The sequence below is a fragment of the Dermacentor albipictus genome, chromosome 1 (assembly GCF_038994185.2).
Source record: "Dermacentor albipictus isolate Rhodes 1998 colony chromosome 1, USDA_Dalb.pri_finalv2, whole genome shotgun sequence".
Classification (NCBI taxonomy): domain Eukaryota; kingdom Metazoa; phylum Arthropoda; class Arachnida; order Ixodida; family Ixodidae; genus Dermacentor; species Dermacentor albipictus.
This window is the reverse complement of record NC_091821.1, coordinates 43983457-44001358: the sequence shown is the minus strand read 5'-3', so window position 1 is coordinate 44001358 and position 17902 is coordinate 43983457. Positions and strand designations below refer to the sequence as shown.

Here is a 17902-nt window from a genome sequence, read left to right as displayed (position 1 = left end):
TGGTTGCTGAAAAGGTAACTTAGTTACAGTGAACATTACCGACTAAAGAAAAGTAACTGATTAAAATAAATAAATTCTTTTTCTAATTAAGCCTGATTCATGGGCACTACAAAACGCAGTACATACAGCAAGGCTAGACAAGTCACAATGGCAGCTACACTGCTCACAGAGAGCATCGAATTTGCCTGAAGGAATTCGTTCAAGCTGTAGCCCTGATATACTATTAAGCCATTTTGTCACTGTTCAGTTGTTCATGCAAAATCTATCAAGAAAAAACTTCAGTTGCAAAGATTCTTAGCCTGAGCCTTTAGCAAAAGCTTGGCATAAACATTAAAACAGCAGCCAGTCTAAACAATCTCATAATTCTGACGCTATGGTGTGCAGAAATCGAAGACACAGTTGTCAGAACAGACCTGAACATCTTTGCTGCTGATGCAAGCTAGTGCACTGATGCTTCTGCTGTCTACATGTGCATTCAAGGAACTGGTAGCAGCAACTAAATCTGTCAATGAAAGTGACTCTATTCCGACTAGAACTGATGTCTGCTTTGCCATCCACATGACTGTGGAATTTCATGAGTAATAACTGTGATCTTGACACCAATGAAGTCACCCTGTATCACAGATTCCACTGTGCTGGATTTGAAATGACTTGTCCACATTAAAACCAGTTGTATGCAACAGACGCCTAGAAATTCAAATCCTCTTGAACATATGCTGGCACTTTTGGCCAGCAAAGAGGATCCCATAGAATCTCACAAGAGGGATCTCAGTCAATCTGCTACTGCAGTCACTGTTAGCATGTACCCCATTGGATTACTGACCCAGCTTAAGGGGGTATGGTAGGGTGCATGAACTATCTTGGTTTCAGCTTTATATCTCAACAACTGTTCTATACATTAGCGTGAAATTCTGCACGCTCAATAGCAATGGCGTTGGCCTTAATTGGTGTAATTTTTTACTGCAGGCCTTTTTTATTTTTTGTGTAGTTGAGAACAAAACTTTAAGCTATGATGGAAAATAAAATGTACCTTTTCTCAGAAACAAAAAACAGCATGACCGTGAAATTTCGCACAATAATTCTGTATAATAGTGGGTTTAGCTGGAACCTTTAAAAAATGCTTTGCTACATTTACGTCACAAGAAAAAAAATATTGCCGTCACACGTCTCGTACTGTGGAGGGTCTTTCTAATAATCTTTTCTTTTTTTAGTTATAACTGAGTGATTTTTTCACACATTTAGGTTCAGATTACTTGAAGGGATGCGAGTATATTCTGGGAAAATTTCAGCGCAATGGGCTGAGTAGTTTTCCAGAAAAGGTACATCAAGTTCCGAAAATTTTGAAAAAAGTGATTTTGAGAAAAACGCATTTTTATGTTTGCACCTTCACTACAACCGTTCAACATGCACCAGCAGAGTACAGAAATTTTCTGGCTTTTTTCATGTCTTCCCCAAAGCCTTTCATGTTTACGACATGAAGTAAACATAATTACGTAAACACTGAAAAAATGACGGAACATAACATGTAAATAAACCCTCGCGTCTGTCACGTTTAAATACCAGGCGGCGCGCTTTTTGGCGCCATTTTTAAATGGCTTAGAGTGCTCCTACGCGCTCGCCGCACCACTGTTTTGCTCCCCACAGTGTGTATTATTTTTTATTGATGAAATCAAAAAATCAGTTTTTTGGTTGATTTGCCCTACTATACCCCTTTAAAGTCACAGCTGGAGCCGTATTTCATAAGGATTCTTTTCCTCCGATTCTATTCATCTTTGATAACCTGTGTCAGCAAGTGGCAGATCTAAGAGATAGCGAGGGTGCAATGATAAAGGGCATAATGAACAGAAAATGAAAAGAATCGTGGCAAAATACGACCTCTAGGCTACAAGGACATACAGCTTACAGACATACCACAGCAAGCAGAGACAGTTAATGTGCATGGAACACAAAGCCTCCAGAAGTATGTCACTGATGTATATAACACACTTCAGTAAAATTACCAGGTTTCTGTGAACAACAGCATTGGGTGTCCCACTATGAATAACCTGAAAAGCTGAACACAGCAAACAGACTATTTTCTATGGCCAAGGTTCGGAAGGCTGAATGCTATAGTATTCTAAACAGGACTGCCATCCTGGAGCCAGAGTTGATCTGTGCACACTAACGATGTAGTGTACGATAGTACCACTGGATGGGCACAGCATCCACAACTATATAAGGACGGAATAAACCCTGTTGGGCACTTTGCCCGCCCGGAGAGTCGGCTGCTGTGTCATTTGCTCGCTTGACATGGTGTCAGAAGTGGGTGAGATCTGCCTCCGCTGATCCCGTACTTGCGGCTTCGACACACAGCCTGGCCCCGCCACCACCGTTTTCCGTCACAGAAGTCACCTTCCCTCCGTCATGGCCACCAGGAAAGGCTCCGCTGGAACGTCCGCTTCATCGCCGGCCGCTCTGTTCCTACAAGGCATGGCTCAGCTGCACCCACCGCCGACATTTGACTTTGACAACTCCAGCTCCTGGCCCTCATGGCTGCTGCAGTACGAGGACTGCTCGTTTGTCACTGGACACTACACTACTCCGAAGGAGGTCCAAGTGTGCTCCGTGCTCTACTGCATGGGCCCGCAAGCCAGGGTTGTCCTCGCATCCACTACGCTGTGAGAGGCAGACCTGAAGGATGTCGCCGCCGGGAAGAAGGCGTTTACTGACCACTTCGTCCACCTGCTAAAGAACTGTACGAGTCAGCGTGCTTTCACCGCCATACGCAGCAACCGGGTGAGATGGCCGACGCGTTTTTCACTGTGCTCCGGAAGATGGTCAAGCGCAGCAACTACTCCTTGCCTGACATCGAAGAGTAGCTCGTTCAAGACCGTTTTCTCGTGGGCTTGTTTGACCGCAAGCTCTCGAACCAGCTTTGTCGGCAGCTGAGAATTACGTTGCACGAAGCGCTTGGCTGGTTCATTGTCGTTCGCCGTCGACACCACTTGCCTTCACAAGGGAAAGCCAGCGCCAGCTGATAAGACAACCCAGCAGCTGTGCCCATTCTACGGGCGTGCATCACACCCTTGCGCCAACTGTCCGGCTTGCAGAGCGTCCTGCAACTTTTGCCACAAGAGTGGCCACTTCGAGAATGTGTGCCTCAAGAAGAAGAGCGTCAACGGCAAGCACACACAGAAGCCTTCTGCCAGTTCCATCAAGCTACATGCAGGTGGGGGAGAGCACCCGAACGCGAAGTTCGTCGAGGTACTCGTCAACGGGTGCCCATTTTCCTTCAAGGTGGACTCCGGCACTGAAGTCACTGTCATACCCAGTACATTTCTTGGCGTCCCCTCAAAGCTTCAAGACCCCAAGAGCGAGTTGAAAGGCCCTGGCAACAACATCTTGCCAGTCATAGGCACTTATGTCGCTACCCTGTCGTGGCACGGCAAGTCCACCAAGCAGCTGCGCTACGTCCTGGAAACCAAGATGGTCCCACTGCTGGGCTTCCTGGCAATCCAAGCCTTGGGCATCTGCATGTTTGTCGACCAAGTCTCGGGGACTCCACAGCCCACAGGCGATTTGTGTCTCGATCCCAGCCTCTTCCAAGGACTTAGGGTGCTCCCCAAAGCCTACACTATCAGGTTGCAACACAACGTTACGCCTTCCTCCTTGAGTGTACCCTGGAGCCTTCCACTCCCTCTCCGTGATGTCGTCAAGATTGAGCTAGACAAGCTAAAAGCAGAGGGCGTGTTTCGTTGGGTGGACACACTCACCAACTGGTGTGCTGGACTGGTTGTCGTCCCCAAGGTCTTGGGCGGCTATCAGCTCTGCATGGACCTGACTCACCTCAACAAGTTGATTCTCTGAGAACGTCACGTGCTTCCTACTGTGGAACAATGCCCTGGGTTGCTCAGAGAAGCCACAGTTTTCTCCAACTTAGATGCCACGTTGAGCTTCTACCAGGTCAAGCTGTCTCCCGAGTGCGAAGAATGCACCACGTTCATAACCACGTTTGGCCGCTATTGCTTCTTCTGGCTACTGTTTCGGATCACGTCAGCACTGGAGTACTTCCAGCAGCGGATGTCCCGGATCCTCGAAGGCCAAGCGGGTGTTGTGAACATGATCGACGACATCCTCGTCCTTGGGAAGACACACTCCGAGCATGACCGCTGTCTCCGACAAGTTATGCATTGGCTTGCGAAGGCAGGAGTCACGCTCAACCAAAAGAAGTGCTCGTTCACCACTTCCAGCATTAAGTTTCTTGGCATCGTGGTCAGTGCTCAAGGCATCTCTCCAGACCCAGACAAGGTTGCGGCGATCCGAGCCATGCATACACCCAAAGATGTTGCAGGGGTCAGTCGTCTGCTGGGCCTCGTGAATCACATCGGGCGCTTCTTACCCCACGTTTCGGAGATGACCGAACCGATCCGAGCCTTGTGGCTCAAGAACTCTGCCTGGACTTGGGACCATGTGCAGCAGTCTGCCTTCTCATAAGTGAAGAAGCTGCTGTGCTCAGACCTCTGCGTAGCTCGCTACAACACCGCATACAGGACCACGGTCTTGGCTGATGCCAGCTCCTATGGCCTTGGGGCAGTACTTCTTCAGGAGCAGCAGTCCGGTGAGCGTTGGGCCACTGCTTTCGCATCACGGTCCCTCATACCCACGGAACGCCGGTACAGCCAAATGGAGAAAGAAGCTTTGGCAGCCAGCTTAGCGGTGCACAGGTTCGAGGAATACGGCCATGGACTTCAGTTCTTTCTCGAGGCAGACTATCAATCTCTGGTGGCGCTCTTGGGGTACATGGACGTTGACCTGCTGCCACCACGGATCCAGCGGTTTCGCTTGAAGCTCATGCGTTTCCAGTACTAAGTACTTTACGTACCGGTGAAGTTGTTGGCAACTGCCGATGCGCTTTTGCGAGCCCCGCTAGATTTCCCTCCATCCAACCGGGCAAATCATGTCGAGCTTTTTCAACAAGAGGTCGTCCACTCCTTCCCAGACCTCTTCTCGTCCCAGCTTGAGCATCTGTGTCAGGCCCAACCCAACGACAGCAAGTGCAGTCTGCTGCTTCAGTACTGCGCCAACAGCTGGCCCTGGCAGTCCCACCTGTCCCTCCTTGTGAAAAGGTACTGGCAGTACCAAGAGGACCTTAACATCTGTGAAGGACTGTTTCTGAAGGGGTCTCACATCGTCGTGCCGTCCGCACTTCAGTGCTGCACGCTCGAGCTTCTCCATGACGGTCGTCAAGGCATCAATTGGTGCGAAGCTCTGACTCGGGAATCAGTCTGGTGGCTGGGCGTCAACAACCAGATACTGGTGGCTAACTGCACCACATGCGCCGAAACCAGGGTGCAGTGTTCGGAGCCCATGCTGTCGTCAAACACTCCAACTCTGTCCTAGGAAGAGGTGGGTGTCTATCTTCTTTATCTGAATGGCCAGGACTACATCCTTCTGGTGGATTACCGGTCATGCTTTCCGGAAGTCATCAGCCTGCGCTCGATGACAGCACCTGCTGTCATCAACGTCATCAAGAGCATCTTCGCACGCCATGGGATCCCGAGGCTGGTGCGCAGCAATAACGGTCCTCAATTTGCTGCAAGAGAGTTCTCCGCCTTCATTGAATCCTACGGCATCCGCCACATCCCAAGCAGCCCCCGTTTTCCACAGTCGAACGAGGAGGTGGAACGGATAAGTACCTAAGGACGGTAAGGATAAGGACGGTCAACTACCTGCTGCGGATAATCCCTACCTGGAGCTTCAGGCATACCGGGACACCCCCCTGGGGTAAGCGGAGCGAGCCCGGCTCAGCTGCTCATGGGCAGGCGCCTACAGAGCTGGGTACTCAAGACATCGTACCAGCTGGAGCCAGACTGGTCCCCATCGGTCCCATTCACTTGGCGTGACCAGGACAACCGGAGGCGCCAAGCATCCAACTTCAACCGAATACACACGGCTCGCACACTGCAGCCTCTTCAGGCTGGTGGGCGGGTCTGGGTATGGGACATCAACTCCCCCGTGACCATCATGGGGCGAGCTCAACACCCACGCTCCTACGTGGTGGAGACTCCGACAGCTGTACTCCAGCGTAACCGGATGCACCTGGTTCCAATGACGGGACATCCTGCAGAATGCACTACCAGCTAACCTGGAAATCCCACCGCAGTGCAGACCGCCATGTCCACAACAACGCCTGGAGCTGCTCAAGCAGCCCAAGACCAGAAAACTGCATTGCCTCAGGAAAGCACCTCCACAGAAGAGGCACCCCACGATTCTACTTCTATGCTACGTGTCTCAAGGTTCAACAGAAACATCTGCAGGCTCGATCTGTGAACATTTTCTTTCGGAGTAATAGTTCCTCTGTTTTGTTATTTGGTTTACCGAAGGGAGGGTGTAGTGTACGGCAGTACCGCTGGATGGCAGCACAGCATCCATGACTATATAAGTGCGGAATAAACCTTGTTGGGCACTTTGCCCACCTAGAGAGTTGGCTGCTGTGTCATTCGATCGCTCGACATATGAAACCTTTTCTTTTCAACAGATCAGTGAGAGAGTTAAAGTTCTTCTTTAACAAACAGGGGATCCTTTGCACAGTCATAAGAACACAGACTGCAGCAGATAAATATAGAACACATGACTTCATGCTGTTAAAAAAAAATTGGGGGGCTTTATGTGACAAAACCATGACATGATGAGGCATGCCATCATAGGGCTTCCGGATTCATTTTGACCACCTGGGGTTTTTCTAATGTGCACCCAATGAATGGCAAATGATCGTTTTTTGAATTTTGTCCCCATCAAAATGCAGCCGCTGTGGCCAGTATTTGATCCTATGCCCTCAGGCTTAGCAGCACAATGCCAAAGCCTCTATGCCACTATGGTGGATTCCATGCTGTTGTCAAAGGAGTTGCAGATGAGCACACATTTCACCAGATCACTTCCAAAGGCTTCGTAGAGTTCAATACACCATAACCCAAGTCAAAGGTATCTTTCAGGTTCCTCACAACATCAACTTCTAAAAAAGACCAGCTACACATGTAGTAGTTCACCGTCGGCAGTTAAAACCATTTGAGCAAGAAACGGATCCACTATCTGACTGACTTTGAGGGACATCTGTATGTTAGGGATGGGGGACAGCAGTAAGTGTACATCAAACCACTGCTGTTCTCTGTCCTGAAGACCTGTTTATGCGGTATACATAGAAAGCACAACTGCAGAGCTTCTCATTTGCACTGCCAAAATTTCCAATCAAAACCAAGGACTTTGTCAAATTATTCCCAGCAACAACTCCTAAACTTTCATCAAAGCATCCAAAGAAATTAAACTGTGGGTAATGATGCACCAGCCAACATTTCTATTTGCCCTATTTCCACCATTCAACAGACGCTCATCTGCCAAAATGATAGTGCCAAAGTTGCATGGAAGACTAGTGCACTTCACAAAGACCTCGTTGAGAAAAATGCTCAAAAGAAGACTTTTCAGTGAAACAGAGCTGCTTACCCCTTTGACAAAAGTGAAAGCAGTCAGAGTAATCTTCATCACCACTAACCTACGTCTGCAATAATGCCAAAATGTTTTTTGTATTGTCTTGTACATGCTTCCTTACTGGAAGAGACGTTAAGCATTGCCACTGTTCATTATGCCGAACTACACCTTCAATGAAAGACTCACCCACAGCACCCCAACAAAGAGGAGAAGGATGTTTAGAAAAGTTCTGGACACACTGGGTCAAGGGATACCAGAGTGAGCAGCCAAGAGAGAGAGAGAATAATATAGGAAGGCAGGGATGTTAACCAGTCAATAGTCTGGTTGGCTACCCTACGCTGGGGGAAGGGAGAAGGGAGAGAGAAGGTGTAGATACGTGTACGGACAGAAATTGAGTTAAAGACGCTCGCGCAAACCAGAAGTTCTGAGAAAGCATAAAAGTGCCTTCACTGCCTTCTGAGCCGATGATCGGTCGGGATGGTGCTCTAGTAACGTCTGCTCACGCAGAGGATGATCATCTAATTTCCTCAATGTGTTGGACAAAGATTGTCTTTGTGCTTGAAATTGAGGACAATGGCACAATAAGTGTTCAATATTCTCCTCGCATCCGCAAACATCACATGCAGGACTATCAGCCATTCCAATTAGTGCTGAGTAGGCATTCGTGAAGGCAACTCCAAGCCATAACCGACACAGAAGAGACGCTTCACGTCGGTGTAGACCGGCTGGAGGTCCGAGTTGAAGTGACGGGTTTAGTCTGTGCAGTCTTGTGCGCCTTGTATGTGCGGTGTTCCATTCTGCTAAGGAGATCGTGCGTGCTAAAATGCCAAGTTGTCTTGCGGCGTCGGTCCTTGAGAGAGGAATGGGGACGTAGCGGTCTTCTTGGTTTGATGTCCGAGCTGCCTTATCGGTGTCATCATTTCCTATGATACCACAATGACCTGGTATCCACTGGAAAGAGATATCATGGCCTTTTTCTCTTAAGTGATGGACAAGTTCCACGATTTCGCACGTGAGCTGATCGTCAGCTGCATGTCGGAGAAAGACTGCACACATTGCAAGGCCGGCCTTGAATCGCAGAAGACGGCCCATTTTCGAGGACTTTCAGCCTTTATCACATGACGCGCGTCGCGGAGAGCCGTGAGCTCTGCAGCTGTAGACGTAGTGACATGGGAAGTCTTGAACCGCTGGGTTATTCTCATTGTCGGTATAACTACAGTGCCACCGGAACTGGTTGATGTAGTTGATCCATCAGTGTAGACGTGTGTACAGTCGCTGTATTTCTCGTACAAGAGAAGTTAGTTGCTTGAGCGCTGATGATGGCAAGTCTGACTTTTTCTGAAGTCCTGGGAGTGAGCAGCCAAACATCAGCATAACCAAAGCATGTAAGCAGAAATGCAACATCATACTAACTGACAACAAAGGACACCCAATGCAACTGTCAACATTAGCCAGAATAGAGGATGCAGACAGCTAACAGGACGGTGAAGTCCAGTCCTGCTTGCTCTGCTTGTGCTGCAGGACAATGGTCAATTGGCCCATCAAGTGCAACCAATTAATAATCAGCACCACCTCAGCTCCTTATTTCACAAACTGCTGCATGCATCATGGTTCGAATCATCTCATAGCCAAACATGTCTGTCTAGCTTGGTCCTGACCTACCACTAAAGGGAGCTTCACCCAGAGGTTCACCTGAAGGTAGTTTCACAATTGTGAGCTGTATGTAAGTACTTGTCTCAAAGAAAAGAACAAAAAAAAAAGAAACATTCGTATTGTTGAAGCCCCTCAAATGTACTTGAATATGAATAATGTTCGCATAGAAACCACAACAACTTTCCTTGCCTCACAGATTTAATTATTAAAAAGCAAAGCAAAAAACAAGTTCTTTCACAGCTTAAGAATGACATTTTCAATTACCAACACCTTATAACATTAAAAGAGCCCAAATTTGGCTTGCATTGTACAATGCACTAGGCTGACTGGAAAACATAATAATTTCAAGCTACTGTTAAACTATAATAATAATAAAAAAAGTGGGACTCTAGAACGCCCAACCTAGGTTCGACAGGCAAAGGAAACTCCAGAAGACCTTGTCCAGTACCAACACGCAACAACTTGGCCACTTCACCAGAGTGTGGGCCTGCAGCCACCACCAAAATGGCAAAGGTAATCTTGCGTGTCACTCCATCTGGTGTCTTCACCTGGGCAACATACAAAGCATCACAATTAACGCTCACTTTCGCTCCAGTACCCAATGATCAATTAATGCATAGTAATTAATCATCATAGCATTACTGTTACGGCATCTCTTATTTCAACATATATATAACACAACCACATATATAAGATGGCACGACTGTTCACAAGATAAAAGAAATCGTAAAGGGCCACATAAGCATATCGTCGCAATGTCAGAAACGGGTCGTAGAGCACTATTCAGGAGGCACAACGGCGGGTCGCCTTTTTAATATCGAGCGCAACTACGATTTCTTCTTCTTCACTGTGCCTTGACACAAATGCTCATGCCTACACGCGTTGACCTCTTCTTCATCGGAGTACTGGCGCGGCATTTGCGTCCCTACGAAGGAAGCATCGTCCCGATGCGCAAATTAATCGGGACAACAGGACAGAGTACAACCAGACAGCGTCACACACACACACTGTAAGAGTTGTCGGACGATCCTACCGCTGTCAACCAGATGTAGGAGTCGTCGGACGATCTCGCCACTGCCACCATTTGAAGGAGTTGACGGTCGTAGAAGGGAACTCGGTGAACAGGATTTATTTACATTATTTACATCTTAGACAAGACATGTCGACAGTCTAGCACGACTCCCATTTGGAGCCCGCAAGACTAACATACAGCAAACAGCTTACGAGCACACAGCTCATGAGTACATTTCGAGCATGACAACGAGCACGCAGCTCACTAGTACATCTCGAGCACGACAACGAGCACACACTAGCAGCCGAGAAACGCTGCTTATATCCTCTCCGCTCGACGTCATAGTTCGACGTCATTGAAGATGATCCGCCCTTTTGGAGGAGGCGGGCTCACATACACGTGTTGCACAGGTTTCAGTGCCGCACACACACACAGGTGTAAAGGTCCGGAGCTGACGTCAGAGGGGCTTCGTAGAACTCTGCTTCGTCCCGGGTGGCGCGGCCAGGTACCACATTCCTGAGCTGACCCCGCACCACGTGGATGCCGGCTATTCGCAGTTCTCTGAAGTGCGCCCCGTCCGGTTGGATAGGAACACGTGCAGCGGGCTGAAATAGCTGGCACGTTGTCACCCCGTACGGCCATTATTAACAGCTCCTCTATGGCCCGGAAAATGTCGCTTGGCCAGTGCTGGCAACCGCTAGGCAGGAAGAGAATGGCTGGTGAGCAAGACGATGGCTTTGCTCTCTGCAACCCCTGCATACTTGGAATGCCTTCAACCATCTCACAACAACTGGCACAGAAGAGTCGATCCCGGCAACACAATACCGCTCAGCGTTCAAACGCCCGGAATTAGCTGTTAACCTGCCAGGCTTTCTATCAAAATTTCAATGCAAGTCACTCAACTGGGAACCCCAAATTTTGCCCCAAAATTTTGTGCCGTCAAAGCGAGCGTTCACGTTCCTCTTGAGTTCGACCAAACCCGACCGTCGCGCTGCACAAGAGTAAAGGTTTACGCAGAATTAAACCGAATGCTCTCAAACACCAATACCCAAGCATAACTTAAGCAGCCTAACTTCGCGAACAGCCTGTTCTTATCATACCACAGTGGCGTACTTATCTCGTACTGTTGCCACTGAACAGTCTGGCCAACTCCACAGGTACGTAAATACAATCGCGCTAGCTTTGTGGTCCCTATTCCGAACACATGCTTGCGTCATACACAAAGTTTTTATCATGCTTACTCACATTTGTTCCTTTAGTCCACACAGGACGCATTCCTTAAAGGAACAACCAAACTTGCATAACTTACACAACACAAAGGAACCTTTGAACAAATGTGTCTTCTACTAACTAGCTCTACGCACGCGTACTAGAGAAGTCAGAATATGGCTGCCCTCGACACGCACGAGCCACTCAGTCATAAACCTTCTGCTTCCTTCCGTCCGCACAGGACACGCGCTAATGGACCTAAGAGCTCTTCTCAGTGCAAATGATGCACTAACTGAAAATCTACGCGCTTAACTTTTGAAAATAAAAAAACACATAAAATAAAAGAAGGTTAACTAATACACACATGCGTTACGATAGGCCTCTCAACGATAACCTTGACCTTCAGGTTACTCACGCACACAAAAAAAAGAAAGCCTATATACTTATTAATGAACACCTCGCGATACATGTTTACAAAAAAAAAACGCATCTTTCAAATTTTGAGCTTCTCAAACAAAACATAAACAGAGCTCATACCTTACATATAGAAAGAAATTCTTAGTCTCAAATCGCGAAAATTTCCAAAATGTTCAAAAATAAAACAACACCTTTCACTTCTATGGAAGCTCCCTTGGCCTCCCGTTCCAAGCATTTACAACTGACTCATACTTTTGAGCTGTACTCGAGGTGGTCGCGGTTTGAAAGCTATTCTGGCTACCCAGGAACAACGAAAGAGCCGACTCACTATCAGCTCCTCCAAGACGTTAGTCTCCTGCCAATTTGCGTCCTGGCGCCCCTCTTTCCTCACGAACTCAACTGACCACGTCGCTACTCCCCACCTGGTCTCATCTTGCCACCTTGCGCTTCTTTGTACTACACACTGAGCTTCGAAAAGAATGACGGACCGACAAGGAATGTAGCTGCCCCGTGCCCTGTGTCCGCGTCCGTGCAGAACATGCTTCTCGGTCACTTTCTGACCGGTGGCCCGAACGTTTTTGATACGCCCACGTTGTCAACGACGACCGCACTTTTCTTTTTCTTGCGCCCTGCCCTTTTGGGTCTCTCGCCGTCTTTGGCGGCGCTACATTAGTCACCGTCTTTCGGTCTTTACCGCACTTCTGCGGCGCTTTCTCTTTTCACTCCCTTTTATGCCGTCTTCCTGCGCCTCGTGCTGGCCGTTACACATTTCGTTGGCCCGGATCGGTCTCTTACCCGCACAGTCTGAGAGATGAATAACTAAATCACGCCTCTCTTAAGACGCTCGGTTAGTCCGTTCGTCTGGGGATAAGCGGTTGTTTTACGGTGACTTGTACCACTGAGTCGGAGAAGCGAGTCAAGAAGTACAGCAGTGAAGGCAGTTCCCCTGTCTGTGATGACTACTTTTGGGGCACCGTGCCTCAGGATGATGTTTTCAATGAAAAAATAAGCTGCTTCGGCTGCTGTGCCCCGCTGTGCCCCACTGAGTAGGTTTCGTCTCCGCGTAGCGCGTCAGGTAATCTGTGGCAACAATTATTCATCTGTTGCCGGCTGTAGAAGTTGGAAATGGGCCCAGGAAATCCATTCCAACTTGGGCGAAGGGCTGGCCTGGTATCTCGACCGGATGTAAGAGACCTGCGAGCTTGCCAGGAGGCGCTTTGCGTCTTTGGCAGTCCACACATGTTTATACGCGACCTTTTACAGCAGCGGGTAGCTTCAGCCAGTAGTACTTCCAATGGAGGTAGGACAATGCTCTCGTGTAGCCTAGATGACCTGGGGTGGTTTGATCATGGCATGCTTTTAGTAGTTCTTTTCGAAGTGATGCCGGTACGACAAGCAGGTACGTGCTGCCACTAGCAGAAAAGTTCTTATATAGAACATCGTTCCAGAGACAAAACGACGGCAGTCCCCTGGCATAGGGTCGCAAGGCCGAAGTTCCAAGAAATTAATGAGTGGGTGCAGCTCTGGGCTGTGGCGCTGCTCTTGTGAAATAGTGACGGCATCGACGACGCCCAAAAATGCAGCGTCCACGTCCACGTCATCGTTACCTGCGGACTCGACGGGTGACCACGAGAGACAGTCGGCACTGGCGTGCCTCTTTCCTGATTTAAACGAGAAGAAAGGGGGTTAACCGAGGGTCCCGATTCTATTAGTCATATCATAAGAAGCCAACAAACATTGACACCAAGGACAACATAGGGGAAATTACTTGTGCTTAATAAATGAAAATAAAGAAACGAAGACTTAATGGAAATTAAAGTGGATGAAAAAACAACTTGCCGCAGGTGGGAACCGAACCCACAGCCTTCGCATTTCGCGTGCGATGCTCTACCAATTGAGCTACCGCGGCGCTGTTTTCCCATCCACTTTCTTGGGTATTTATGTGTCCTAGTAGAACCCTGGGAGTGTTAGCCAGAGCCACCACACACAGACCTTGGCAGCGGACGTGGGACGTCCTTTTTGCCGCAGGCGTCACGAGAACGTGGTCTTTTTTTGGGTGAAGGCAACTGGTCAATAAACCCACATATGCTACCTGAAGGCATCAATGTAGCCGGATTCGAGAGCCTCGTTATGAATAAACGAGAAGAAAGGGGGTTAACCAAGGGTCCCAATTCTATTAGTCATATCATAAGAAGCCAACAAACATTGACACCAAGGACAACATAGGGGAAATTACTTGTGCTTAATAAATGAAAATAAAGAAACGAAGAATTAATGGAAATTAAAGTGGATGAAAAAACAACTTGTCGCAGGTGGGAACCGAACCCACAGCCTTCGCATTTCGCGTGCGATGCTCTACCAATTGAGCTACCGCGGCGCTGTTTTCCCATCCACTTTCTTGGGTATTTATGTGTCCTAGTAGAACCCTGGGAGTGTTAGCCAGCGCCACCACACACAGACCTTGGCGGCGGACGTGGGACGTCCTTTTTGCCGCATCCTTTCCTGATTTTTAACATGTCGAACTCCTGAAGCCTAAGACTCCAGCGCGCCAGACGGCCAGATGGGTCTTTTAAGTTAGTCAACCAACAAAGAGAATGATGATTGCTGACAACCTTGAACGAATGGCCATACAAATACGGGTGAAATGTTATAACCGCCCACATCACGGCGAGGCATTCCTTCTCGGTAGTTGAGTAATTTTCCTTCGTACGAGAGAGAGAGAGTTCAGCTAGCGTAGGCGATTACTTTTTTCGGAGCCTTCTTGCCACTGCACCAGTACGGCACCCCGACCAACATTGCTCGCATCAGTGTGAAGTGCTGTAGGGGCATCTTGGTCGAAGTGCACAAGAACAGGAGGCGTTTGCAGGCATTGGCGTAGTTCGCTGAATGCTACTTGCTCCTTTTCCCTCCCACAGAACGGGAACATCGTCTCGTGTCAGGCGTGTTAATGGTGCAGCAATACATGAAAAATTTGCAATAAAGCGTCGGTAATAGGCGCACAGCCCCAAGAAGTACCTCACTGCCTTCTTGTAGGAAAGTGTGGGGAATTTTGCCACAGCATCTATTTTGGCTGGATCAGGTCGTACACCCTCGTGATTGATGACGTGGCCGAGGAAGCACAGTTCACTGAAACCAAAATGACATTTTTCGGGCTTTAACGTCAGGCTAGCCAAGCGTATGGCTTGGAGAACAGTGAGTAACCGGCTTAGGTGTTCCTCAATTGTAGCTGAGAACACTATTACGTCGTCTAGATAGACCAAGCATGTTTGCCACTTCAGGCCTGAAAGTACGGTGTCCATTAAATGCTGAAAAGTGGCAGGCACAGAGCACGAACCGAAAGGAAGGACCTTAAATTCGTAAAGGCCGTCGGGGGTCACGAAGGCAGTTTCCTCACGATCTCTTTCATCGACCTTGATCTGCCAATACCTGCTTCGTAGTTTCATTGATGAAAAATAATGCACATGCGATGTGCATCAATGCGCATGCCTGTCCAGCAAATCGTTGATGCGTGGCAGTGAATAGACGTCTTTCTTGGTGACTTGGTTTAATTTGCAGTAATCGAGGCAGAATTGCAAACTGCCATCTTTATTTTTGACTAAGACCACGGGTGACGCCCAGGGACTTTTCGAAGGCTGTATTACATCATCCTGGATCATCTTCTCCACTGGCTTTTGAATCTCTTCGTGTTTTTTTGGAGGTACACGGTAGGGATTTCGTCAAATCGGCCGCGTAGTAGCATCTGTGGTGATACGGTGCTTGGTCAGTGGTGTTCGTGCGACCTTTGCCACAGTCAAAAAGCAATCTTCGAACTGGTGTATCAGCTCCAATTGGCGCTGCCACTCGGAAGGCGACAGGGTGAAGCTGACTTCGACAGACAAAGGAGTCGAGGGCAGGACGGTCGTTGCTTGTAGAGCAAAACAATCTTTTACTTGGGTGATGTCGTCACCGTACACAATTGCGGTACCCTTCTGGATATGACGGCGTTCATTGCTGAAGTTCATGAGAAGGACTTCGCAGGCCTATGAGTCATGTCGAGTACGCCTCTAGCAATGGAAACGCCTTGCGTGAGCAATAGTGCAATGATTTGCTCCGCAATCACATCCCCGTGGTAGGGCTTCATGCATGATACAGATACAAGGCGGTAGGATCGTGGGTGAATGGTCACGTCGATGCCGATTCGCTAACGCTCATGTTGCTCGTCATTCATCGTGGCGCCGTATGGGCTGGCAAAAAATGTCACCATACGTTCCGGAATGTTTATAACTGCGCCTTGATCTAGCAGAAAATCCATCCCCAAGATGAGGTCTTTGCAGCAGTTGGGGAAAATGACGAAAGTGGCAACGAAGCTGGAATTACCGATGTGGATTCGGGCTGTGCATGCGCCCATTGGTGTCATTAGCTGACCCCCAGTACTTCTGATGTGATGCCCTGTCCACGGCGTCTTCACTTTCCTAATTCGGTCGGCCAGCTCCTGCCGCATAATCGGGAAGTTTGCGCTAGTGTCAACAAGTGCGGTGATGTGATGTCCATCCACCAGAATACTGAGATCGGCACGGGCAACGTCGTCGGTGTGAGTATTCGTCGTCGTCATATCATCGTCGTTAGCATGAGTATTCATCATCGTCAGGTCATCTTCGCCAGCGTGAGCAGTCGTTGTCAGGTCGTCTTCGTGGGGAGCGTGGGGGGTATTTTTGGTGTCTCGACACAGGGCAACCTTTCCCCCGGAGGTCGCTGCCATTAGTTTCCCCGGCGCAGACTAGGGGAGCGATCACTCCTGCCGATGCAGTGGTGAAACTCTGACAGTTTGGGGAAGTGTAACACACAGGGGACGGGGACTGCCAGCGACGATGTGGTGAAGCTGCCTGGCTGGTCGACAGCTGATCACTGCGTGGGATGTGACGGTCGTCAAAGTGCAAGGAAGCGGCAGGTGAAAAGGAGTCGACTCTAGCGTCTGGATGGAGGCAGTAGCGGGCAATGTGGTTTGGTTCGCCACAGTGGAAGCTGTCGACGGTCGGCCACGCGCCACAAGTTGGTACGGCGAACTGGAGGTCGTCTCGCAGACTCCCGTTGCCACCACGGCACGGGAGCGGGCCGTGGTTGAAATGGTGCTACCGGAGGTGAAGGGGGAGGACGTCGGACCATGTCGGCTTAGGTCAGCAGACCTGTTTCAGGACATGGGGCTGGTGAGGAGAAGGCTTGACGCAACTCCTGGTGCACAACTTTGGCAACAGAAACTACCGGTGACTCCGTAGGAGGAATGCCAAGGACTCGCGGCTATTCAAGCAGGATGTCACAAATCATGTCGCGTAAAGAGTGTGCTCAACAATCAAAGCTGCGGAGCTGATTGATGTGCTTTTGGCTGGCAGTCAAAGTGGCGGCAACGTTGCTGAAGTGCCCGATCGATGACACGTCGCTTCCTTGATGAATTTGCCGACCATTGTTAGCAGGTTTTGGACAAGACTGGCAAATAGCGGTTCCTTAATTCCCCGCATAAGATGACGCACTTTCTTTGCTTCGGTCATATCTGGGTCAGTTCTGCGAAACAGATGGGCCATATCTTCCACATACATGGCAATCAGTTTCGTTGGGTTTCTGTACTCGAGCCTCAATAAGTTGTTGCGCATAATCGTGCCAGCCCTAGTTCGAGAATGTATCGACGAGCTCACGACGAAAATTGTTCCACGTTTGGAAGCTCGCTTCCCTGTTCGCGTACCACGTACAAGCGCTGTTTTCAAGTGAAAAATAAGCATGGGCGAGTTTTTCTGATCATTCCAGCAATTGACCAGGACAACACGTTCGTACTGGTCAAGCTAGTCCTCAACATCTTCAAAAGCATCGCCATAGAAGATGTCGGGCACACAAGGGTGTTCAAGTGTCACCTCGGAAAGGCCAGGCGCCGTCTGTGAAGGCAGGAGAAGTGCCGATGATGTAGCCGTGTCAGTGAGAGTCGCAATGGGAGGGAACTCCAGGCTGAGGCTGAGCAGCCGCCAACTGAAATGGTGGACTGGAGTCGTCATGAGAGGTGGAGCTTCGGGACTGGGTGTACGGTTCCGAACAGGGGTTGCCCGCGTAGGGTTGCAGGCTCCAGCACCTTCACCAGTGTTGCAATGTCAGAAACAGGGGTCGTAGAGCACTATTCAGGAGGCACAA

General features: G+C 49.1%; 1 protein-coding gene across 1 annotated transcript in view; it reads right to left on the bottom strand.

Moving 5' to 3' along the window:
* The window catches only part of LOC135906406 (FAD-dependent oxidoreductase domain-containing protein 1-like), a 73623-nt gene that overhangs the window by 13938 nt on the left and 41783 nt on the right, over positions 1 to 17902 (bottom strand). Inside the window, exon 6 of the mRNA XM_065437793.2 lies at positions 9517 to 9662. Within this exon, the coding sequence (XP_065293865.1) occupies positions 9517 to 9662 (146 nt within the window). The remainder of the gene's footprint in view (positions 1 to 9516; positions 9663 to 17902) is intronic.